The sequence below is a fragment of the Anolis sagrei genome, chromosome 1 (genome assembly GCF_037176765.1).
Source record: "Anolis sagrei isolate rAnoSag1 chromosome 1, rAnoSag1.mat, whole genome shotgun sequence".
NCBI classification, from domain to species: domain Eukaryota; kingdom Metazoa; phylum Chordata; class Lepidosauria; order Squamata; family Dactyloidae; genus Anolis; species Anolis sagrei.
In genome coordinates this window covers 242,394,265-242,408,006 of record NC_090021.1, presented here as the reverse complement: position 1 = coordinate 242,408,006, position 13,742 = coordinate 242,394,265, and the positions used below count along the sequence as shown (strand labels likewise).

The window sequence follows — 13,742 nt, the reverse complement described above, 5'->3', positions numbered from 1 at the left end:
GGTTTGCTATTATCTGTGGTTTCAGGTATCTATAGGCAGTCTTGGAACATATATCCTATGGATACTGGGATTGTACTGTACAGTAAAGCTTATAATAAAGAAGCTAGTAGTTTCATCCGCAAAGCCTCAGCACTGCTAATATGCTCTTAGGAGACATCTGAATAAAAATTGCAATGTAAGCAATGCTTAAATGCACACCACAACTCCTAAAGGGTGTAGCTTTGGGGGGGGGGGGAGTACACTTTACTGAGGCTTAGATATCCAAGCCTAGACCCTACAGTATATCACTCTGGTGAAGAAGAGGTCTACCCTGGCACAATAACAAGAGACAGCAGAAGGCTACTCATTCTGCCCAGCTACTTTCCCCAGGACACACCTACAGCATGAGTGAGTCAGTGTGCACAATGGCTGCAGATCTATCTTCCTGAAGCAGAGACTGAAAGCTAGCATTCAAAAGCTGCAGTGAAACTATGAGGTACGAGTGATAAAGCCACTTGGCTATCTTGTCTATTATGTGTGAACTAATAAGAGAAATTGAGCTGGGGAGTGAGATAATTCCTGATTTTGCAATGAAAGAGCCCCCCCCCCCAATTAAAACTGTAAAGGGAATTGGAATATTTGTAAAATGCTTCAATACTGGATTATTAGAATAAACGAAACCAAAACATCAGCAGGATAACATCTTTATCTAAAATTAAGAGTATGCAAAATATTACAACATGAACACCAATGCTATAAACTGAAATGTACATCTTGAAAGTTGTTCTGTACAGGAAAAAAAAGGGGGGGGGGTGTATTCTGGGCATGGTAGAAAAATGTGGGCAAATATCACTTCAGAAGTGTAGAAAGTGTTGTTATCAGAATAAAATAGGAGGTTTCCCCTTTCTTCCATGACTTATAAGACTGCATATTTAGGCTAGCATTGTGGAATGTATAAATGACAGGGTCTATGTTACATGCTTGTACTAGCCCACAAAACAATGCTTGGGTTTTGTATGTAAGTGTGTCTGTCAGCCTTCACCCACAAAGCAAAAAGTCAACAAGAGAATGGCAAAAGTCCAGTATTGTTACACCATGTATCAGATCTTGACTGACAAGAAGATTTTGTAACCATTTGGCTACATTGCAGGCCAACCCATCAGAAGAACTTTACTGGCAATTGACTCACAGCTCTCCATAATACAAAACCAGCCATCTTAGTTTAGACTAGTTTTACTCCAGTGTTTGTATTCAAACAGCAAGATGACTTACCCTGCTGAGCCTGGAGACAGCCAAAGATACTGAGGTTTTAAATTCATCTGGATTCTTCTGCGCCAGAGTAGTGATCAAACTGGTAGCAGCAGTAACCACGCCCTGGAAGAATACAAGATGAAAATTCCCTGAAATCCCTTCCATTCACTAAGCATATTTGATATACATAAAGAGCATAATCACATTCATCACAATTTTTAGGTCATGGGGTTCAAGTTTCTTTTTGCATTTCATGATACAAAAAAGGGCCATATCTCAGAGAATACTGTACAGTCACCCACCCATTTATTCAACAGATTAGGGCGTACAACTGGAACTTGTTGAAATGTGAAGCCCTACATTGTATTTTCATTGTAGTTTCGCTTTATCTTAATTTGGATTATTTTACTTTGGATGTATTTTAAATCAGTTGAATTTTAATCTGGTTTTATTTTAATAAATGATAAAAGAGCTGGCCATGCATTGATTATACAAGTCTGGGGAATGATTCCGAATGGTCAAAAGAGTAGGTTGTCAAAAAGTGGGAGATGCCTGTAGTGTAGTCTCCTTTCTCAAAAATATCCAATACCACTGTTACTTCCAATGTCAGCCTCTAAATCAGTGTTTCTCAAACTCTGCTCCTCCAGGTGTCCCAGTCAGCAGCTGTTAGGAATTGTGGGAGCTGAAGTCCAAAACATCTGGAGGATCACAGTTTGAGAAACTCTAATATAGAAGATGGAAATAATAATTCCAAGAGCCTACTAGTTCACCTACTAGATGGAGTATGTCATGTCAGAGTGAACAATGGAACTCCTGGCCTAGGGAGGCGAAACAATTGCCTACAATGCAATTGTTTCATTGTAACTTCAATACCTTCATTGTTTACCTAAGAATTTTCCTTGTCATTGATGCAGTTTTTGCTTTTATATGCTGTCTTTTCATTGCACTAATTTTTACACCATTTTTTCATCCACAAGGACAAAGACAGTTTTAAATATTTAAGAAATAAAATAAAAGCTTGAACAAAGCAGAAATGTGCCTCTCTCCAAATATGGCAAGAGCATGGCAATTAAAATTATCATTAACGGGTGGAGGGGGTCTAGATCACAGTATCAAAGACAGAATACTGGGCAAACCCAGTATACTAAGGTTGACAGTCCATAGGTCTTCTGAGTTGCTCATAAAGAATTTCTGCCAGCCATTTATGAGAAACCAAAATTTGAAACGAAATATTTTTGGATGTGGAGCATACAAGTTTTCATTGGGTTGGGGATCCTTCCATTTGCAAACCTGAGAAACAGACTTAGTCCCTAACAACCATTTCCCGGGATACTTAAGTAGACACTAGACAGGAGAGCCAGAAACTGGTTCTCCTTCAAATTTGCTCTTTTCCCCCCCAAACCTCAATGCACTCGCAGAGGACTTGGGTCAGGGCTACTGTTTGTACTGATATGACAGAAAGGACAAAGAGCAGCTCAGAGGAAGAGAGTGAAGGAATGTGCGAGTGGAAAAGGCTTATCTCCACCCGTAGTGGCATGGTCTTACTCCACTGAAACAAAATGCAAACTGTTCCAGATCATGATCATAGATTTCCCACTTCACATCAGGTTTCGTTATTAGTCTTATACAAGTCAAGAGCACAAAATGAAGTTTTCTGCTCTTTCCAGTTACAGACATGCTAACTGACAGTGGCTCCAGAAATTATAATAATATACTGAGACACTATATTGTTAATGGACACAGAACTGTGAAATGACTCTTCTATAAATTATTGTGTGGTTTGCTTCATAAGGTCCAATCTTCTTTTAGTTCTCTAGATGTCCATATACAAGATTTCTTTTCATTTCATGTGTCCCCCCCCCCCCCCCTACAACTCTCTTTTGCTGATTGTGTACACCAAGGGTGAGAACCCTCCAAGGGACAAAGGGCCACTTTTGGCTTCTCTGAACCCTTGCCAGGCTGCAACAGCATGCCTAAGGGGACCTGATATTTCAGATGACCAAAAGTCACATCAGGTCACTGACACTTTTTGGCAAAGGATTTTGCCGGGGTCGATATTTTAGGGTTGAAATGAGTCCTCTTCAGCCACTTTATAACAGAAAAACAGTACCTTTTAAACATATTTCCCATAATTTTGGGGTGTGGTAGGATGGGGGAGCTCTGGGCAAATGATCAGACGTAAACCTCTAAAGGACTGGATAATTCCTGCACCCAAAGTACTCTAATTATTTGGTTCTGGTAATGTTTGTGGGTGTGAGAATAATGAAAAAGTATAGGGTTTAAAAAAAATCTATGCTCATGTTTCTAGTAATTTAGGGATCACTGCAATATATACATGGTCATGTCCTGTCTTGTATACAGACATGTATTAATCAAAGCCATTACCTCCTTAAAATAATTATTAAATGTATCTTATGCAAAGGCACAAAGGAAACAGTTTGGAAAGTATTTGTCTTCAAAATTGATTAGGACAGTCAACCATCAGTCTCATCCCATAATATTTTAATGGCGGAAATGAATAAATTTCCTCAAAAACTGGAGACCTTGGATGAATCCTCTGTCAGTCTTAATTACTCTTGTCCAGTATGATCAGTAAAACTGAGGCTAGAGTCGGACCTCACATTTGTAGTTTAACATTTGCAGATTTGATTATTTGTGTATTTGATTAAGATTCTTAAAGAGAACATTTCTCTATGCTGTAGGTTCTCTATTGTAATTCTATGGTCAATGTGCACTAGACGTTGACCACAGAACAATGCTGGAGAACCTAAAAGTTCATAGAGATTTTTCTCAGGTTAAAAAAAATGTTCACAGTTTTTAATTTTTGCAGGGGTCTTACACCTCTAAGCTTTGTGAAAGTGAAGGGCCAACTGTAGTTATTCATCATGCAGGTTTGTTAAACACCTTAAGTCTAAAACACTTAATGTGCAATGAGTGTAAGCAACCATTTCCTCTGAACAAAAGAAACCAACTATGACAAAACTTCAACTCTGGCACCCCACTGTGTATTCTTGTGTAGGCAATTGTAAAAACAGCTGGCGAGATGATACAATACTGTGTTTAGAAAGCTAAATATCATAGGAAAATATTAAGGCACTGGCTCCTACATGTACAGTAAACTGTTATGGGACAGCTTCTCCCATGTGAGCAGTCTGGAGCAGTGGTTCTCAATCTTCCCCTGACCCTTTGCCATTATTGCTGGACTCCTGGTGGGTTGTAGGACAAAATGGATGGAGGTCCAAATATTGAGAATTAGAAGTCTAAGGATAAACATAGTAGAAGAACTAGCCTAAGCATTCAAATGAATCAAATCTGGAACAAGCATGAGCGTTCTTTCTCTAATATGAGCACAGAGAAGTCCTGATGTGTTTTTTCTCAATATTCAAAGCAAGGTAACAGGGTGGCTCTGTTTCACTAACCTACCTCCTTTAGAAAAGGAAAGAAGGATATAATTATTGTTATTGTTATTATTATAATTACTCCTACTATCTGAATGTGCTTTTCAGCAACATTTGGGGGCTATCCCTCCTACAGTGGATAGTTATTTCCACCTCAAATGCCTAATTTCACTCATAATTTCTTTCCTTATGCTCCCACAAAAATCAGTTGCTCAACTCAACAAGATATATGGATTGGATCCTAAAATCTAGCCCACTTCAGGTTATAAACAGAGATTTGCTCAAAGGCACTCTATTTCTACCAGCTTTTCTTTTCCATCTAGTTCATGAGATATACCCTCGGATTGGCTAGGACCAATTGCTCCAATTTCTCTAACTCTTTAGCTTTTTTAAAAAAACTTGGTGAATTCTAAATTTACTGAATGAGAACATTTTGAGGCATTTCTCTATCTCTCTTTTCCCTCTGACTGAATCCTCACCTCAAGGCAAGAGTAGCACATTGCACACTCCACTGGACATGACTTGTGACAAAACGTTCAACAAAAAACATTAACTAGAAAGCAATATTACATGCTATGTATAAGTCAAGAAAGAATAAAATATCATTTCACATAAATCAATGTAAGTCAGAGTGCCTAAAGTTATACTGTACACCAGGGGTCCTCAAACATTTTAAGCAGAGGGCCAGGTCACAGTCCCTCAAACTGTTGTGGAGGGCCAGATTATAATTTGAAAAAAACATGAATGAATTCCAATGCGCACTGCACATATCTTATTTGTAGTGCAAAAAAAAACCCCACTTTAAAACAATACAATAATTAAAATGAAGATCAATTTTAACAAATATAAACTTATTAGTATTTCAATGGGAAGTGTGGGCCTGCTTTTGGCTGATGAGAAAGGATTGTTGTTGTTGTGTGCTTTCAAGTTGATTCAGACTTAGTTAGGTTGACCCTGAGCGAGGGCTGGGTAAATGACCTTGGAGGGCCATATCTGGCCCCCGGGCCTTAGTTTGAGAACCCCTGCTGTACACTTACTGCTAGGAGAGAGAGAAACATTTTGTAAATTAAATCAGACTAACCATAAACTGCTGGGGATTCAGATGTTGTGTATAAATGAATGTTAACACAAGAAGCATAAAAATGTCTCCAAAGTCAAAAGCAGCTTTGCATAGATCACAACATTAAGAGTAATAAAGCCATGTCTAAAATATTTGCTACTGTTTGTTATTTATATGGTCTTTGTGTTCTTTATTAAAATGAACACAGAATTTTAAATTATCTTACTGACTTTCTTTGCTTTCCTTGTGAAGAAATAAAGTGAAGTGACTCTTGGAGTTAGGTTTTATTTCTGTTTTGTTGTTTTTAGCTAACTTGACAAAACATTGCCTACCATGGTAATATATAATTACATGCTAATTGAACATGGTTAATTATTAACACTTTTAAGAGAGAGATTCAGTTAGGGGAAAAAAATCAGACAACTTACCAGATGCTGGTCATTGAGAAGGTGCACAACTCTTGATGTCCAGTCTCCCATGGGAACTAGGTCAGGAGATGTTCTATATAATCGTAGCAAGCACAGTGCTGCACTCTGCTTCACACTATCCATGGTGTCTCTGGAAGACAAGTGACAGTGTCAGTAGATTTCAAATGCCCAGAATTAGTCTGAACTAGCCAGTGAGTATAACTCAGATGATAGCAGGATGAATAAACATGTACAAACCTTCCTCAAGTCAACTTTCTAAAACTTATCACCCTGCAGGTATCTTTGACTACAGCTTCTCTATCATCAACCAGTATGGCCAATAGGCAAGATGAGTGGGGAAGACAGATGTGCTCCACACTAGTAAGATTTGTGACCTAGCATATCTGGAAGGCATCAGATTGGGAAACATGCCTTAGGTTACTCTAAGCAGTGGACTCATATCTGGAGAGTTTTGTTTTATCTATAAGGTGCTTAATACACAGGCTGAAGCTGAAAGAAACCAGCTTCTGTTAAAGGTTATTATTGTTGCTTCAGACATCTTAGCGCTCAGTATCTGAGAATACTAGGATTTAAGTTCGATTTCATAGAATAATTTCATTGAAGATTGTTTATAACACGAGGCATTTTAGGGCCTGAACACTATTTGTATCACCATTTAAATGTAGCAGGATAGAAATCATTTGGGGGACCAATTCCTCAAATCTACAGGGCAAGATGGCTAGATTTCATATGTGCTAGTAGCCTTGTTCTGTATAAAAATTAGAAGAAGTTACTTTTAAGGACTACAGCTTAAGGGAAACCCCAATACACATGGTTTGAATGCCTAGGGATTTATAGGAGTTGTAGTCCAAAATGACTTGTCCATGCCCTAATGCAAAATCAAACTAAGGGTTCAGGGCCTTCATATCCACTTAAGCTAGCATTCTCACTTGTTTGGAAGGCTCAAATTATATGGATGTTGTTGTTGCCTACCAGACTAAATAAATCAATATATTTCTGTATATAAAAATGCACAGGCAATTTAGGAAACACAGCAATATCAAAGCCTTGTGAACCCCCAAACACTGAAAGTAAGCAAGCAATTCATAGCAAAGGAAACAAAAGCCAATCATGAGACTCAATAATACAACCTATTCTAATCACAGAAGGATTGCTTTCAGAAACAGATGCATCTTCACTCTTTCAAAAATCCAAAACACAAACTGAAGTGCCTTCTATAGAAGTGGCTCCATAATACAGCTAGAACCAAGCAGAAATCTACAGGCATTACCTACCCAGCCACAAGTATCTTTGGAATTTCACCAGCAAATGCTTCTGCCATCTCTCTGCTACCCACATTGGCAATGCAGTGTAATGCTAGTCCCATGAAAGTGGGGTTGCGGCTGGCTAAGTCATTCTTTATTGCATTGTTTATCAGTCGTATCAGTTCACTGTTGGAATTCACAAGTACAGAGATGAACAGATAGCCCTGGAATTAAGAGAAGAATTATTAGTGTATAGAAGAGGGAAGGGTTGATAAACAACACTCAACTTGTTTGTTTTTTTTAAACTCAGCTAGCTTAATCATATCTCTCAAGATTTATAGTTAAATTCTTATTTCAAAGGACACATGCCCAACGAAACCAGTTTTCACTCTAGGTATAAATAAAGCCAACTATCAAATGATTTGAGACAGGTGGAATATTGATGACCTCATGTTCAGACATAGGCAAATCAAAATACAGTTTAAGGAAATCTTAACTGGTTGGGGCCCAAAGCTGAGGGCCATTCTGCAGGGACAGGAAGTGCCAGTGACACCTCAGGGGATCCTTAGCCCCTGGCAACCACGGCCATTTTTCTGCCCAAGCATTCAAAAATGCCAGAAGCAGAGTCATGACAAAGAGTAAAAAGGGGTCGATGTTTCATTTAGTTTCTCATGAGATGGATTAAGCTCTCACATTTCACAAATATAATAATAATAATAATAATAATAATAATAATAATAATACTTTATTTATATACCGCTCTATCTCCCCGAGGGGGACTCAGGACAATTTCCAAGTAACATAACAGAAACATACAAAGTAAACAGCAGAATATAAAATTAACAAAACAACATAAGCATAAAATTATCACAATAAAATATGTATATTAAAAATGATCCTGCTTATTCAGAGCAATTAAAAAGCCAGGCCAAGGCTAGTGCAAGCTCAAGATATGAGGGGCCAGGAATTAAGTACAGTGCTATAATAGGCTAACAGTAATAACAGGTATGGGTCTGTGGCTGCTCATTTCCAGGGCCTATTAGAGGGATGACCGGGGTAATAGGTAAGAGTGCAAGGCCACATTCAGCAATGTTTGGGCTGGACTAGAACTGGTCATTCTCAAAGGCTTGTTGAAACCGCCAGGTCTTCAAGCTCTTACGAAAGGAGGGGAGGGATGGCGCCTGTCTTATTTCCCTGAGGAGGGCGTTCCAGAGGAGGGGGGGGCACCACCGAGAAGGCCCTCTCTCTCATCCCCACCAACTGTACTTGTGCCAGAGTTGGGAGTGAAAGGAAGGCCTCCCCGGAAGATCTTAGAGTTCGCGCCGGTTCACAGAAAGAGATACGATCATGGAGATAGGCGGGGCCAGAACCGTTTAGGGCTTTATAGGTCATGACCTGCACCTTGAATTTGGCTCAGCAACTTATCAGCAGCCAATGAACCTGTTTTAATAGGGGCGTTGTATGCTCCCTATAGTTTGCTCCAGTAAGGAGCCTGGCTGCTGCCCGTTGTACCAATTGAAACTTCTGGGCTGTCTTCAAGGGCAGCCCCACATAAAGCGCATTGCAGTAGTCCAGTCTGGATGCAATCAAGGCATGGACCACCCTGGCCAAGTCAGACTTCACGAGGTATGGTCGCAGCTGATGCACAAGTTTGAGTTGTGCAAAGGTCCTCCCGGCCACTGCCGACACCTGAGCATCAAGTGACAGCGTTGAATCCAGGAGGACCCCCAAGCTATGGACCTGCGCTACTCAGAGAAGAGAAAGGTTCCTTTTTCAAGAGGAGTTAAGATACAATACCGATAAATCAACCCAGTTTTTGGGGTCAATTTTAACTATAATGTCTAAATGTATACATGAGTATATGTATGAGGGAAAGAAAGGAAGGAGGTAACATATATAACACACAACGGACGGAAGGAAGGAGGGAGGGAGGGAGGGAGGGAGGGAGGAAAGGAGAAAATGATTGATAGAAAGGAACATGACGTACTACCGATCTTCCCTCCTCCATGAGCAAAAGGTAATGGTGGAGCTTTTTCTCAAAGAGGCATTTCAGTTCCTACCACAAATCGAATAACTATCATTTTAAAGCTGAGAACGACAAATACCATCACATGACAGAATTGGCCACTTTGCCCAACTCTATCTGGAAAATTGTAAAAAAAAAATCACTTGCCAACTAGCTTAAACAGTATCTGAAATGACCCTTTGCAACCCATTTTAAACACCAAGATATCTCTACCCTACACTTGAAGCCTACGTCATGTGATGAACACAGTTGGTTGCCGTTTCTTAAGTGAGTGGCCCAATAGTATTTAATGAATGTGATGAAGTGGTAAGACATTACTTACAATTTGTTTCTCTGTGTATTTGTTTGAACTCAGCAGATTCACAGCTTCCATGTGGCCAAAATCAATATCATGTCCCAGGAGGAAGATGAAAAGCAGCTTGCAGACATATTTTTTCTTACTGTAGCCATCAAGGGCTTTATCGCCTAATAAGTAATTAAAAGCAAAATTTCAAAAAGCATTAACACAACTGAAACAGAAACATCATTATCCCATGCTTATTAATCACATTATCATATGAATCCCATGCTTATGCACATTATCATATTGGTATAAAACATCACTGAAATACTGCTAGGTACAAGGTAGGTGTTACTGTCTTTACTAACGTCTACATGGAATCTGCTCGAGAACATGTTATGGAGATAACAAAAGCAAATGCTAAATAGGTTTGCCCCTGATCAGTATCTAGGTAGGGAAGTACTTGGGATTCCAATAGTGATTGCCCTCACTTTGATCACAGCACAAGATGGGAGGAAATCCCTTCAGATTCAAAATCAGGGAGAAGAAACTAAAAATAATAAGATTAGTTTTTTACAAGGCCAATGTTTCAAAGTAAAACATGTTACCCAGAAATTATCTAAACTTGTGTGCAGAGGTAAGGATATAATTAGATTGGAGCAGATAGCCTACACATAAGGCACTTGTCTTATCACATATTAGCACACGGAAAATAGGTATTTTATGGTCTTGTATTTTCTGCATCTCCCTGTTGAAGCAAAACACAAGCATTGTCGAAGGCTTTCATGGCTGGAATCACTGGGTTGCTGTGAGTTTTCCGGGCTGTATGGCCATGTTCCAGAAGCATGCTCTCCTGATGTTTCACTTACTTCTGGAACGTGGCCGTACAGCCCGGAAAACTCACAACAACCCAGTGATTCCCACCATTTTCCCCAACAACACTCCAAAATATTTCCAAGACTTGAATCTTTGGCATGTCATTTCAGAGCCCACCTCTTCTGACAAACAGTAGATCCTGCAACTACATGTAAATTTCATCTAATCAGCCTGTATCAGAAGAAAGAAGGTATAATAAATAAATAAATAAATAAATGTGCAGAGCCTGCAGACATTATAGCTGAATCTGCCCTATCCCTTGAAATAGAAGGACAAGACAAACTAAGCTGCACCTTTTAGATACACTCCTACCTATATGGAATCTAGACTCACATCAAGAGTAATTTGATTATGGGAGGACAGCTCTGGAGACCTTAATTATTGACCTACACAGCTTGTTTCAGGATTTTATAATTCAGTGAAGTAGCAATATGAATATTTGTTACCCTTAAAGGTGGCTATATAGGTAGGAAATCTGATCAGAAAAGGAATTTTTCTGTTATAAGGTACATTTTATGCTACACTGTTTAACACAAACTGAAATGCCCCACTGTTAGAAGTACATGGTGTTTCACAACGATGGACCCAATTTCAAAGTAGTATGTTTCACAATGGCAATATGTTGCAATTACACACAAAATTACAAACGGTTTAATGAGTTATCAAGTTTTATATTTACTAACCATTTTGAGGCAGAAACAAATCTAATAAATAACTCCAAAAAAGGAGACAATCTCCTTAGGCTTTACATTGCGGGGTCGCCACCTTCTGAATGAATGCAGCTAGGGGGTGTTTGTGTTTTGGGAGAGACATCTAGCAGAGATCAGTTAAACTCTATACCTTTCAAGTGGCAAGGGTTTCATTCACAGAGATGTAGCGATTTCAAAATTGATCCATCTCTTTGACTCACATGTGAACTGTTCATATCTGAACTAGGTTCACCCAGTTCCTATCCCAAACTCAGGATGAAACTCCTGATATAAGCACATCTTTGCAAATATCACTTGTCCTTCATTGGGTCACTTTTTAAAAAACGGATCAAATTATTTGGCTGGGAAAGTGTCATTTTTCTTCTTCTCTGCTCATATCTTGAATCTCCGGATTGTGGAGGTTTTCAAACTTACTGTATTTTCCATGCTTTCTCCTGATATGCCTTCTCACAGACTTGCTTACTTCCAAACAGACAAGCACAAACAGGGCTTTTTGTACTATGTGCTGCTTCATTTTTTTTTAAAGAAATGGGTGGGTTGAACCTACTTAACTTGAAAAAGATGAAATTTTAGATTGTTACAGAATTTGCTGCTGTTCCACGAAAAAAAAAAAAAAGAAAGAAAGAAAGAAAAAGTTTTTCTGCATCACTGAGAACATACCCACCCCCAGCTGTTGTGTTTTCTACTGCAATCTTTTGCAATGGGTTGCTGTTGTACTATAATCAATACTTTATGTGTTACTTGAGTAACAATAATAACACATAGGATCAGGCTAAGTATCACTCAAGTTGCAGGACTGATACAAGGGTTGCTGTGTCTGTTACACTTCTGCTTCATTGTTTATTCATCCACTTTCTGTTCTGCCACTCTGACAATAGTTCACATATGCATGCCAAGAAAGTTCTGTTTTTGGAACTGGTCCAGGGGCCCAGCCACCTCATAATTCCACGTTGAGCAGTGTGATCCTGGCCTGTGATATTGAATTATGGAAGTAGTCATTACAACCTACTATCTGTCTGGGTTGCTGTGAGTTTTCCAGGCTGTATGGCTATGTTCCAGAAGCAATCTCTCCTGATGTTTCACTCATACCTATGGCAGTCATCCTCAGAGATTGTGAGGTCACAGTTGGAAACTTGGCAAGTGAGGTTTATATATCTGTGGAATGTCCAGGGTGGGAGAAAGAACTCTTCTCTGCTTGAGGCAAGTGTTAATGTTGCAATTGGCCACCTTGATTAGCATTGAATGGCCTTGTAGCTTCAAAGGCTAGCTAGTTGCTGCCTGCAGGGATCCTTTGTTGGGAGGCATTAGCTGGCCCTCATTGATTCTTGTCTGGAATTCCCCTGCTTTTTTTAGTGTTGCTCTTTATTTACTGTCCTGATTTTAGAGTTTAATACTGGTATCTATCTGACTGAGAGCAGTAATGTTTGCAAAGTAATTTTATAATAATTAGAACTTTATTACAATTCAAAAATGCATTTTGGTTAATCCACTCTAGACTATATTTCCTTGTGTTGTCTACTGACACATCATCTCAAATGTTACAGCATCAAAAGTAAACACTGCACTGGATTAGCCAGATATCAAGAAAAAGTGTTTCCTATTTCCCTCAGTGATGTCTGACGATGCTGTCGCTGCCCTTGAACATTAAATATTGCAGCACTATGGAAGCAAAGACAATGCTCTTCTAAACATACCAAAGAACTCCTAACCAGATCAATAGGGGGCAACAGCTCCTAATTACTTCCCAAGACATGCACTATATTAGGCTAATTTAATAGACCCGTGCTATTAAATTTAATAGACCTCTAGTTACTTAGAACAGACCAGAGTTATGATTTGAAACTGTATCTGTGAAAATACCCCAGGGAGAAGGGTAAAATATGACCAACAACACAGCCTGCTGTCTTAGATTTCTCCCTAATTGTATAATTCTGCTGCACAATAATGATAGCTTGGTGACACAGCTGCAGAAACTAGTCTCCAGTACAAAATGGCAACAAAAAAGCAACATGTTATGTAAGAACAAGGTCACTAATTCAACTGTAAAGAAACAGGAACATGTTTGCCTCTTGGGGATTTTTCTTCTTATTGGAAAATGCATTCAAAAGCCCTTCTAGATGGAGCTGGCTTCATACAGACCATCCTCTTGCACATATAGAAGATAAATGAAGTTGTAGGGAAATAGCAAAGGATTCTTATGACCAAAATATCAATGTGTCGCTAAAATTATTCCCAATGTAACTACTAGTATTCCTCACCATTGACTCTGCCATTGACAGCTGATAATTACTTCCAAAGACATATACTAAATTAGGCAAAATTAATAGACTGATGCATTTGCCTAGCTACTTAGAACTGACCAGAATTATGATCTGAAACTCTATCTATAAAAGTACCCCAAGGAGAAGGGCAAAATATATAGGACTTCTGGGAGTTGTAATCCAATAATATCTATAATACCTATAATTATTATTATCATTTTATTTATAC

At 38.9% G+C, this 13,742-nt stretch overlaps 1 protein-coding gene across 2 annotated transcripts in view; it reads right to left on the bottom strand.

Annotated features, from left to right (window-relative positions):
* AP2A2 (adaptor related protein complex 2 subunit alpha 2) overlaps positions 1-13,742 on the bottom strand; it is an 82,712-nt gene that overhangs the window by 31,458 nt on the left and 37,512 nt on the right. For both annotated transcript variants that reach the window (XM_060769023.2, XM_060769032.2), the window contains exons 3-6: positions 9,709-9,851; positions 7,391-7,584; positions 6,117-6,246; positions 1,252-1,353 (exon numbers count right to left, since the gene is read on the bottom strand). In XM_060769023.2, the coding sequence (XP_060625006.1) occupies positions 1,252-1,353; positions 6,117-6,246; positions 7,391-7,584; positions 9,709-9,851 (569 nt within the window). The remainder of the gene's footprint in view (positions 1-1,251; positions 1,354-6,116; positions 6,247-7,390; positions 7,585-9,708; positions 9,852-13,742) is intronic.